Source organism: Melospiza melodia, chromosome 1 (assembly GCF_035770615.1).
Source record: "Melospiza melodia melodia isolate bMelMel2 chromosome 1, bMelMel2.pri, whole genome shotgun sequence".
NCBI classification, from domain to species: Eukaryota; Metazoa; Chordata; class Aves; order Passeriformes; family Passerellidae; genus Melospiza; species Melospiza melodia.
In genome coordinates, this window is record NC_086194.1 from 83783538 (window position 1) to 83795749 (window position 12212).

The 12212-nt window shown below is 42.5% G+C and overlaps 1 protein-coding gene across 3 annotated transcripts; it reads left to right on the forward strand.

Moving 5' to 3' along the window:
• Positions 1–2: 2 nt before the first annotated feature.
• TPMT (thiopurine S-methyltransferase) lies at positions 3–10001 on the forward strand. Of its 3 annotated transcripts, none has more exons than XM_063159970.1 (9): positions 3–67; positions 499–659; positions 1449–1541; positions 2630–2762; positions 3260–3312; positions 7169–7243; positions 7954–8039; positions 9056–9100; positions 9867–10001. In XM_063159970.1, exons 2-9 carry the CDS (start codon positions 520–522, stop codon positions 9980–9982), a joined length of 741 nt encoding a protein of 246 aa, XP_063016040.1. In that variant the 5' UTR covers positions 3–67; positions 499–519; the 3' UTR covers positions 9983–10001. The 3 variants fall into 3 exon arrangements, with proteins under 3 accessions (XP_063016040.1, XP_063016050.1, XP_063016032.1); XM_063159980.1 differs by lacking the exon at positions 3–67 and adding an exon at positions 102–233; XM_063159962.1 differs by lacking the exon at positions 3–67 and adding an exon at positions 256–377.
• The last annotated feature ends 2211 nt before the right edge of the window (positions 10002–12212 follow it).

The window sequence follows — 12212 nt, forward strand, 5'->3', positions numbered from 1 at the left end:
AGCGAGGGGGCGGGCGGGGAGGCACCGCCCCGGCCCCGCCGCCCTCACGGGACCCGCGGCCGTGCAGGTACCGCGGCTGCCGCGGCCCGGGCGGGGGTGCTGAGTGGGGCGGCGGCGCTGAGCCATCACGGGTCACCCCGCGGGTCCCCCGGCCCCAGCAGCCGCTCGCCCCCGCTTCTGCCCGCGGGTTTCACGGGAGAGAAGTGTCGGCATCTCCCTCCGTCGTTACCGGGGTAGGGTGTCTGCTCGATGGGTGAGAAAAGGGAGGCCACCGGCGGACCCGCAGTGCTGGGCAGGCCCGTTCAGCCGCCCCGGGAAACGGGGTCAGGCCGAGTCTATCGGGAGCCAAGAGTGTGCTGATGGCTGTGTCGCTTTCGGTACACTGTCACCAAACGGTGATCTCTTGAGATCTACTTAATTTTTGTTTGTTTCGAGGAAGTAAGAGCCAGTTCCAAACTATGCATTGGGTGGGGGTAATTCTTCTCTCTTTTTTCACAGCTACGAGCACTCCTTGGAGATATGGACCACTCAGCGCATCCATCCGGGCTCCTGGAAGCCTCTGACGTTGGGTCTCAGAAGGAGAGAGTGGTGACAGAGGAGGAATGGCTAGAAAAATGGGAAATGGGTAACATCGGGTTTCACAAGGAAGAAGGGCATCCGTACGTGACTTCGCTTTTACTGCCTAAGCTGTTTTAAGTAATGCCATGAGATGACTGGCTTGGCTCATTTAAGAAACTCTTAATTGAAAATGGAACATTTGCAAAAAGCAAATTATCTTACATGGGCACATTCATTTTTTGTTTTTGAAACAAAAATTAATATAGATATTTTTGTGACCTACATTTGTCAAAGGACAGAGAAAAGAAAGTATTGAAATGAATTTAAACCTTTTACTCTTGAATCAGGTTTTTAACCTTAGAACTTGGACAGTTTGGCTAGAAAATCTTAAATTTTCTGATGGAGATGCTTTGCACTATTGTTCATGTGAAACTGGGCCTTGAAACTATGTGCAGAGGACATCAGAGCAACTACTATGCAGTAAAAGACAAGGACCTAAAAGAACAAACCTGATTATGTAGTATTTCAAGACCTGTAAAAGTAATTTGCTTGATGCAAAAGTTTCATAATCTTTCTGTTTAAAATCTCTGTTATGACCCTCTTAGAGGTGGATTGGTCGGACTATTTAGTTGCAAAGGCAAACAGAAAATAGAACAAACAGAAATGTGTTGATTTCTGAATTACATGAAATTGACTTTCTTGCTGTGTAAGTGGAAGGTGAATGCTTTTTTTAATGTTTTTATTTCTAATGACATGAAGCAGGTTGAGCTAATAACATATGTGCCATTGTGGAGTTTTCATGCTACCTTGCACAGTGTGTAGCACTTGGCTTTTCATGTGCCAGCACAAATACTAACAGAGTTAAGTAAAATGTGTCTGTTCTTCTGCAGGCTCCTCCAAAAGTATCTGGATGTTCTTTTAAATGGCAGGAGTGGACTGAGGATATTTTTCCCACTTTGTGGTAAAGCAGTAGAGATGAAATGGTAAAACACAGATAATAAGAGCAAAAATCTTACTTGAGGGAGGAGGGAGGGAGGGAGAAGGGGAATTCCCAACCTTGTATTGGCTAGTGGAAATGTGCCACTGCCAGGAAAGCAGTACCACTGCCAGGAAAGCAGTGTCACTGAAAGCTGAAGGGAGGAGGAAGCTGGTGTTTTGTATAGTAGCTTAAATTGAATGGATAAGGTCTGATCTGAAAGTCCTACTGATTGTCCCCAGTTTAGCTTGGGGAATGCTGAATTTAGATGGACAGAGTGACTGAATCTATGCCCTTAGCAGTGCTGCTTTCCATATCAATGCCAGCTTAAATTACCCACAATGAGGTCAGTTGTGTCAGACAACATTTTCAAGAGACCATGTGGCATGCCACTCTGGAAATTTAAGTGATTTGGGATAAATGTAACTTCTTCTTTTTTTTATTCTTAATCTTTTACTTTTTTTTTTTTTTTTTTTTTTGCGGGGCGGGGGGGTGGGTTGGTGCAGGGAGGGAGTGTTGTTTTTAAAATTAGGGCCTATACAAGCCAGTACTTTCTCTTGGAGGGAGGAAGCACAAACCAAAACCTGCATCTTCAAGTAATCCAGCTATCAGTTTTTGTCACAGTACCTGCTCCCTAGGCTGACTGTGGGCTCTGACACTGGTTGGTGTTTTGCTGAGCTGAAGCAGCACAGAAGTTACTGCCCCTCCTTTGCTGCCCATTCCTGCCAAGCCACAGAGGCAGCTGGGTGCCTCAGTCAGCTCAGTTCAGAGCACAGCACCTTTCTGAAATGGACAGTTTCTCACTGTGATCACCTCTGTTTTCACCAAGTTAGTAGGAATAAATTAATAATTCATTAAATCTAAATACAGCATGTAAGTCCTTGTCAACTGTATGCTGAGTGGTGCTAATTTAAGCTCAGATCATGGAAGGGAGGTGTTCAATATAATGGGAACACTTCAGAAAGTCAGAATTAGACATATCAGGGCATCCTAATACTAGGCTTTCCCTAATGAATAAATGATGTATGGGAAATACATATTTTGCCCAGCCTGGGGGCCCAATGTAAACCTGGGCCTTCTCTCTCTTGTGTGCAGGCTGGCGGACATGGGGCACAGCGTTGTTGGTGTGGAAATCAGTGAGCAAGCAGTGAAGGACTTTTTTTCAGAGCACAGTCTGCCTTATTGTGAGGAGCCGGTCCCTGAGATTTCAGGAGCAAAAATGTTCCAGGTATGTCAAATGATCTGGTGTGGTTAATCATGCAATGCTGGCATAACTGAGTTAACAAGTCATTCTGCTTTTATGCATCTGTTTTGCTGGTAATCATTCACCTCTCCTGAAGAGGTCTAAAAGGAGGCTCTGAGTTGTATTTTTGGACTGAGAAGTTATTCTTCTAAACTTACTACTTTGGCCTTCTTGTAACAGTGAAGCACCTGAATGTAGAAGGAATGTGTTTTAAAACTGGAGGCATGCCTTGATAGATTGATAAAAGTTGCATGCCTTGGTAGATTAGAACTTCTCTGAAGGGATCAGAAGAGTTATCTCAGTAAACTGAAACTAAAAATATTTCTCAGTGTTTTTCTCCATTGCACATAAATGTATTTTAAATTTTTCGTTTTTAACAGTGTATAGGTATATTTTAAGATGTGAAGTAGAAATATATACTTACGAGTGTGTATTTAAAGATAGTTAGCTGATAAGGATTGTTTCCTTTGCTTTTATTGTAGAGTACCTCTGGCAACATTTCCCTCTACTGCTGCAGTATTTATGACTTGTCCAGGTAGGAATACTCATAGTATTTTACAGTTCTCCATAATCGAATATGTATTAATACTGCCCTATACTATTATTTTATTTGAATCAGGCAAAGATTTGTCAGGTCCTCTTAAGCAAACTCACATTAATTTGTATGAGAAACTTGAATGGCCAATTTCCAGCAAAAGTCTAATTCTGTTGTTAATAATTAAGGATGACAACTAATTATCTTTAAATGGGCTTCTTATTCCAAGCCATTCTGTGAAAGTTATCAAAAAAGCATTTTTGCTTTTACAGTAAAACCAAATTATCTTTAACATTACTGATGAATTCTCTGAAGCAAAACTTTAGCACAATCCCTTCCTCAGAGTAACTTAGTAAAGAGAATATATCCAGAGGTGTCTTAGCACAATAGTTCCCTCTTTTTGCAGTTCTTACTCAGATGTGATTTTTTTCCTAGATTATAAGGTTTTGGTGAAGTTTTTTGTGTTTGTTTGCTCTTCTTACAAACAACTGTTAGGCACAAGAATTTTTTTCATGTCTCTTCAGTAGGAAGGAGGTGAAGTCTTAACATTTACTTCAATGGGCTTTCCAGGCACATACAGGCACAATAGGTAGTTAAGGACACCAGAACACAGTGTTTACTCTATGATCTCTTTTTTTTCAATCTGCCAAAACAATGGAAAAAAAAGACTATTCATTACTAGAGTCCAGAGTCTTTCAGACAGTAGACCGTGATTGTGACTTCTGCTGCCGCAGCTGACTTGACTAGTGTATATATGTAGCTAGTTTTGCAAAGTGTCAAACAGAGGAGGTGTGTATGAACGTGACTTTGTAGATACTGCCTGGTTTCTTACCTGCCTTGTCCCTCCAGTGCAGTTACTTGCTACACTGTAGATCCCTTTAAACCTTTCTTGCTCTGAGTTGACAAGTTGCCCAAGGATTGCTTAAGCTTCTCAGAAATTTTTGAAGAATTCAGTCATAAGTTTTGTAGCAAGTAGGGTGGTGAAACTTGTACTTTCTATCACAACATGGTGTAATAATATTTTGAAATAAACAAAATTAGGTAGTTGGTGACAATTTCAGTGCACATCACAGGATCCAGTACATAGTTTGTCATCACAAAATAAATTGGCAGATAGACGTTCTGGATGCAGAATGAACTGTATTCCCAACTTCAGTCAGCAGATACCTGTGACTAGAAAAATGCACACGCACTTCTAGTTTCTGTGTGCAGACAATTTGATTAATTACCCAGTAATTATGGAAATTAAACTTAATTCTCTCTTGCTGAGGCTGGCCTACTAACAGGTCCCTTTCATCTCCATTAGCCTAGCATTCATTAGAAGAAAACTCAGATGTGCTCCTGACCTTTGTTGGAATGGGATGTTTCAAAGACTCTTGCTAGTTAAAGAGTAACAGGAATTACTGCTCTTTCTGGGAATTCTGGGACATATGTAAAACAGTTATATTACACAATCACTGTACCTCCTAATACAATTATGGCTGCAAGACTTCAAAAGAAAATAAAAAGTTGCATTTACTGAACTACTAAACATATGCAGAGATAGAAATTCACAAGTTTCCTCTTAATTCCAGTGGGTTTTCTGCAGATATGTGAATTTCTGATTTCCATGTTAAATTTGTTAGATGTAGTAGTCCCTAAGCAATGCTGACCGCTGTATAAACACATAGCAGTGTGTTACAGTGAAAGCGCTTCCTCATACCTTAGCTTCATCCTGAATCTGCATCAGGATGAGAGACAGCTGTGTGCCTTTTTTTGACCTTTTCCTCATGGCTTCATTGTATTGTGAAGGAAATTGGATGTGCAGAGGGACAAGGAGTACGCAGACACTCAGCAGGTCCTGAGGTCTGGGCAGCCAGGAGACCAGGACTGGGACAAGGCCACAGCATGAGCCTGCCTGCAGCCCGGGATGCCTGTAGGCTTGATGAAATTGCTTGGGAGTAAAGTACATGAAATGCATGTTTGGAGCCACTGCTGCCATTCCAGTTAGACCAGAATAAAGTTGGAAAGAAAAACCAAGGGCAGAAAACCTCAATGGCTTGCATGAGGTCACCCAGCAGACTCAGCTACATAGAGAGGAGAACTGCCTCCAAGCTTCAGAAGATCAAGGCACTTGCCCTGCTGAACTCTCCTTTGTGCCCTGCATGTCCATTGCTTGTTTAACTGTCTCTTTAAGAATCTCCTTTCGGTACAAGGCTGGTTATTTAAATTAGATGCTTAGACTTGGCGAACTTTAAAAGAAGTCAGCTCTTGAAAGTGTTATCATGTCTCATCGCAGTAGAGTGGGAAATACAAGATCAGCTTGTAGGTTAGATGCCAGAGACTTAGCAAGGCCATTGCAATGAAAATAGCAGTGGTGACAGAGAAGTTCTCATGGTTTAACTCTGGCTAAGGTGGTGGAACTAAGCACCACACAGCTGCTTGCCCACTCTTCCATCATGAGATGATGGGGAACAATCAAAAGTAAGAAAGAAATGTGTGTGGCGATGAAAACAGTTCAATAATTAAAAATAAATTTCAAAAAGTTGTAAGGAAAAAAAAAATACACAACAAAGAACAACCAAAGAGAGAGGAAAATAAAACCCAAGAAAAACAAGTGGTACAAATGAAAGCAGTTGCCTACCACCAACCAAGCAACTGATGCCTAGCCAGCAGCCAAGCCATGCCCCCATCCACTAACCTCCCACCCAGTTTTATTGCTGAGAGCGGAACCAGATGGTCTGGAATATTCCTTTGCTCAGTTGGGGTCAGCTGTGCTTGCTGTGTCCCCACCCAGTGTCTTGTTCATTCTTGTGCTCTCCAGCCTACTCAGGGTGTGAGGAGCCAAAAAGGTTTTGGTGCTGTGTAAGTGCTGCTCTGCAGTAACTAACTCATCAGTGTCATTATCAACATGATTTCAAGCCCAAATCCACCAACACAGCCCCATGCAAGCCACTGTGGAGAAAGGTAACTCTTCCCAAGCCAAAACCTGTACATGGAAATGAAGACAGAGGTGATGCAATTGGACTCTGACACCTGCCCGGTTGGCAGAAGGGTATTGCACAATTCCATGCCACATTTTTCTAAGTAAATTTATTCAAACTTTCTTTAAAATGACACAATTTACTTAATTACTGCCTTACTGTCTAACCTCCTATTTTAATAATTACCAAAAACAACGCTCTTTCTTATCCCCAGATATTCTTTTGTGCTGCTCTGGCTGCTCTTACCATCCATTAATAAAGGCATTTCTTGATAGTCTTGTTCACTGGCAGGCTTTGGGTGGCCATTGAAGCCATCTGCCAGCATATCCAGGAACAAAACTAGTGTCTGCAGCAGAGTTGCACTAAGGCAAGCAGCAGTGTAACTTAGCTTTTCTAGCATTAAACAAATTGCAAGCTGAAGGTGTCCTGGGCGTGTAGCTGGGGATTTAGGTGTCTAAAGTTACTGAATGTGCTAAATCAATGATAGTAAAGCAACAAGGCAGCTTCCTTAGCCTGCATATGAAATCATGCATGGTCAAGAACTGTTGATGTGCTGAGTGCATGTCAGACAGAAGGATGTGCTTACTGAACACCCAGACTTGTAGCCCAAATTTGTTAAAAGTACGCTCCTTCCTCCCTGCCATGTCTCATCAGTCCCTAAGGATGGGGAAGCACTGACCAATTCCCACACCAATTTGCTATTGCAGCAGGACAGAGAACCAGGAGGGTTTCTTGAGTTCCAGATCCTGTTGGTTTGGATTATAAAAATGCTTCACTGTAACAGAAAGGTGGTGGAGAATCACTAGCTGCAGAACCCTTGTGACCTCACAAAAGTGTTGGAAAGAAGATGGTCCCTTTTTACTACTTTAAGCTTTTTCCTTATCTCTTTATAGCTCAATAATTGGCAAGTTTGATGGGGTTTGGGACAGAGGAGCTCTCATAGCTGTGAATCCATGTGACAGACAACGGTGAGAAAATTGCATTGTTACTGTCTTTTCTCTGATGTATCAGTGACAAGTTTTTGATCCTGTGACTTGTTAATGAGTCGTTTTACATTTAAAGGATAAACCCTCACAAGCTCTTCTCTACCACAAGCATCTGCAGAGTGCTGTATTCTTCCTTCAGGAAGCCACCCTGCCCCTTGGTGGGAAAATATGTGGTTTGTTGCAACCCAGCAGAAGCAGGGCTGCAAGGCTTATCTGAATTCTATTATTTCCTTTTCATCACATCTACTTCTTCTGTCTTTGTTCTTTTCCTCCTCACTCCCCTTGATTACAAATTTTTGTTCTTGCCTATAGACAGTCCAAATTTAGTTTGAACCTGCTCTCAGAATTTTTGAATTAGATACAGAATCTTCAATTCACAATAATTTTTAAAGATAAGGACTGTACTGTGTACTGTATTCTAAACTGTGGCAGATGAATACTTTGTCTATTAATCTTGAGTTGAATGTGTAAAAAAAGATAAATGCTTGTTTATGGGGAATAAATACAACTTTTATTTTATGTTTTTCATGTGTAGCAGGAATTTTATGCTCCTGAAATTTAAACTAAGTTTTGGTTAGTCTCTGTGCAGTTCAGTTCAAATTCTGTCTGGATAGAAATGCATTTTGTTGAATATTTTGAATGCTATGCTTGAATGCTTTCCAAAAATAATAAAGTATCATTTTTCCTTTTAGCTATGCCAGTTTGATGATCAGCCTAGTGGAGAAAAATTCTTCTTATCTCCTTGTTACAGTTTCATATGATCCAAACAAACACAAAGGTGAGAACTTTGTACCGCTCATGTTGTGATTTTGCTCTAATGCAAATTGTATAAAGATGTATTAGATGTATTAAATTGTAGATGTAGTAATATCTTCCCCAAGATTTTTATCTGCATAGCTTTGTTAGCTTTTGTTAGCTGGTGACCCCAGTATGACTGTGTATAACTGTGTGTTAAAACGTTTAGATATTGACCAAGCTTGGGACTAAATTTCTGTTTTCTCTGGCATTCAGACATGCTAAAGGTAAGTTGAGGACAGTCATGGTATATTAACAATGAAATGAAACTGTAAGTGCGGCTGCTTCAATGAAGCTGGAAGTCAGAGCACTTAAAAACATCCTGTCTAGTCTGGGGAGCTTGAAACACTCCCAAGAACATCAGCTTCATGCTGATTTTCCAGTATTTGCAACCCAATGTGTTGCCCATCTTGTGCCTCTCTCTCAGCCACTACCACACTCTGAATGTACTTGGAAGAGGTGTAATTCTGTAAAATCATAAGGTACTTTTCCTTTTATATTTTTTGTATTATGTACATGAAGTGCGATATTTTTAGTTGATATTAACTCACAAAAGAAAGAGATCTTTTTCTGCTTTTGGGATCTTCAGCATAATTTCCCCCCCCCAAAAAAAAATTAGGTGTTGCTATCACAAGCAAGAACAGTTTAATTCATTGCTTTTCCTGTGACAATGTTCAGCTCTTAGCCTTAGTCATGCCACTGTAGTATAAAGAGATTGTAGGCTGGATTCACACAGCGTGCTGAGAGTGCTCATATCCACGTCACATTCATGATTCCGTGCTGCAGCTGCAGATGAAGCAGCAGCAACACCTGAAGCTGTCTGGCCTGCCAAGGTGCCACGAGTTCCTGGACATGTTTTCTGGTTCCTTCTGATGCTACACCCTGGGGCCCCATTACAGACCAGGTGCTGTGAGTGAAGGGGTTGGCTCTCCTACTGCAGTGTACATTTTGTCTTCTTCCCATGTCTCCTCTCTGATTAGCTTCGCCCTTTTCTTTCAGGCCCACCATTTTATGTTCCTGAATCTGAAATTAAAAGTTTATTTGGTGAGTAAAATTTCACCTAACCCTCAGGAATTTTTTCAAAAACACATAAAGTTGTTTACATGCCTTTACCTTGCCCTGTGATGAGTGATACAGTCATTTGCTTCTTATCTAAAGGCTAGTGTAATGGAAAAATACTGGGAAAAATAAATACCATTTAACCACAGGGATTTTGCTGGCATGGAAAACTCTCAGTTCTTCAAAAGATACGAAGAAAACCCAAGAGGCAGTTTCTTCTCTCCCTTTGGTACCTTTTTATTCTCCCAGGATTCATACTGCGCTCAGTAATCCTGTAGCTGCAGTCTTAGAGTTCTATTTGACCATTTTGTCTTTGCCTGCACCTCATCAACCAGTTGCCCTGTTTTAATAGAAGCCCTACCAGTGCTACAGTTTCTACTGTACTTTTGTGTCAAATAAGAAAAGTAACATGGCACTCAAAGAAAATGCTAAAAATGTACCACTCAAATCCATCAAAATAATGAAATTTGGAGCTATGTCAGGAATTTAATTTTAGGAGTTCCTCCTGGTGTGCTGTAATATCTCATTTTTAAATTTACAACTTTCTGAGACTCTGGCAGTGTTTGTGTGCAGTGAGTCATTGGCATAGACGATTACATCCCAGTGCAAAAGAGAGCAATTAAGTTCCCCCCAGTGCACTATGTTAGGCACTGTGTGGAAATCTGTGGATAAGATTTTTTTTTTTTTTGGACGATTTGCATTTTTCATTGACTAATCATTCACTAATTTGTTATCCTTATCTCCTTTTCAGGCAACTGCTGTGAAATTAGGTGTCTTGAAAAAGTTGATGACTTCTCGGAGAGGCACAAACAATGGGGACTAGATTATTTTCTGGAGGTGCTATATCTACTCAAGTTTGTAGCTTGATTAAAATTTGTTAAAATAACTTGCTTCAAACCTTGATTATTGTTATATCTTTCATTTTAAAATGAGGCATTCTTAAAGCAGGGACTTTGTCCATTTTGCTTACTGAGTCAGCTCTCCTACACAGCTGCCTTTACTATCTTGAGTTGTGAACAGCTTTTCTTAAACTCCATGCACAAACAGCCATTACCAAAGCATACCTTTTTCTTCCATATCAGTTCAGATCATGAGAGCTGTGAAAAAGAAATGTTCCTGTTCCTTTTCAGCCATTGCAGGTCGACGCTGTCTGCCTGGCATTCCGCAACTCAGCCTCACCGACTGGCAGCCCTAGGAGTGTGGCAGCTGCAGTCCAGACACTGTTTTATGGGGCATTGGCCGTGCACCAGGCTGGGCAGAGAGGTGGGAAGCTGCTGAAAGTTGGTTCTCTCCATCCCTGTCAATATATGTCAAGTGAAGAGTTGGCAGTGAGTGGGCAAGGCAAGGCAGCAGCTGCCAAGAGGAAATTACATCCAGGAAGCAAGGCTGGAGGGAAGTAGATGGATGATGGGGAGGAATGGGTGGGAAATGCCCTGAGAGCACCTGATGTTATTGTTAAACTATTCTCCATCATATCTGAAAGGTCACGGAATATGGGAGGGGTGCCTGAGGACCTCCCCTTTTCCTTTTTTGGAGGAAAACCAATGTCGCTTCAGTCTTGAAAAAGTGCAAGAAGAAGGACCTAGGAAAATATAGGCCAGGCAATCTCACTTCATCCTTGGAACAACCCATCCTGGATGTCGTCTCTAAGCAAGTGGAGGAAAAGAAGGTTATGAAGGTTATCAGCAGTATTTCACCAAGGGAAATGGGCTGGGTTAGTGGACAGTGAGGTAGATTGAGTGACAGAGCTCAGTGTTGTGATCAGGCTAGTTGGAGGGCTTTAGCAAGGAGTGTTCTCAGGGGTCAGTACTGGGTCCAGTCTTGTTCACCTTATTTATCAGTGACCTCAATGAAGGGACAGAGTGTACCTGCAGTAAGTTTCATCATGATACAAAGCTAGGAGGAGTGGCTAACACACCACAGTGCTCTGCAGCCATGCTGCAACACCTGGACATGCACAGGAGCCGGGCAGAGAGGAACACAGTGATGTTCACAGAAAGCAAGTGCAGGGTCCTGCACCTGGGGAAGAAAAACCCAGGGCACCAGCACAGGCTGGGGCCTGACCTGCTGGAAAGCAGCTCTGCAGAGAAGAACCTGAGAGTCCTGGTGGTCAAGTTAGCCAGCAGTGTGCCCTTGTGGCCAAAAAGGCCAGTGGTATCCTGGGGTGCATTAGGAAGAGTGTGGTCAACAGGTTGAGGGAGGTGATCCTGCCCTTCTACTCAGCCCTGGTGAGGCCACATCTGGAGTGCTGTGTCCAGTTCTGGGCTCCCCAGTACAAGAGAGACCTCAGCATGGAGCAGGTCCAGGAGAGGACCATAAAGATGGCTGGGGGACTGGAGCATCTTGCTTATGAGGAAAGGCTGAGAGAGCCATTGTTTATCCTGGAGAGGAGGCAACTGAGAAGGGACCATCAATGCGTACAAATGTCTTTAAGGGCAGTCCACAAGAGGATGGGACAAGACTTTTCAGTGGTGCCGAGGGATGGCAAAAGGGGCAAAATGCACAAACTGAAACACAGGAAGTTCCATCTGAATATGAGAAAATCTTCTCTACTTTGAGGTTGACAGAGCACAGTGACTTCTCCCCTTTGCAGCTTGTTTTGAAAGGAAAGCTATGATTGCAATGTAACGTATCATAATTCGTCAAAAATAGAAGGCGAGTAAAAGCCATGGGGCTTTTTAGAGTGCCATAGTCCTAGAGCTGCAAATGGGTCTGCTGGTTTTAGCACAGCAATCCCCACACCCACAGCTCATTGGGACACTCAGTATTGCTCATAGATACTTGTGTTTCAAGGTTGGGTTGACAGAGAGAAGAAGGGATGTAACCAGTGGGCCAGTGCAAGCTGGGAGCTGCTGATTTTGTCTCTTTTCACTCCTGGCCAGTACTGCAGCTACCAGCTTAAAGCATCTCCTTCCTTTCAAGTTTTTCCGGATGTAACGTGAGAGCTCCCAGAGTTTATCTCAGACACTGAGATATGTGATAGCTGCAAAAGGCCAGGCGCTTGGCACGAGGCTGCCGCATGCCCTGTGGTGCCCTGCACAGGACTCCCAGGCATGCGACAGCCTGGCAAGAGCAATGCCCTGTGCTAAAACAGCCA

Excerpts from the sequence above, each read along its gene's own strand:
- TPMT (XM_063159962.1), top strand. Across the intron at positions 1,542-2,629 it reads AAAGCAGTAGAGATGAAATG|GCTGGCGGACATGGGGCACA; the intron begins GTAAAACACAGA and ends TCTTGTGTGCAG. Across the intron at positions 7,244-7,953 it reads AATCCATGTGACAGACAACG|CTATGCCAGTTTGATGATCA; the intron begins GTGAGAAAATTG and ends TTTTCCTTTTAG.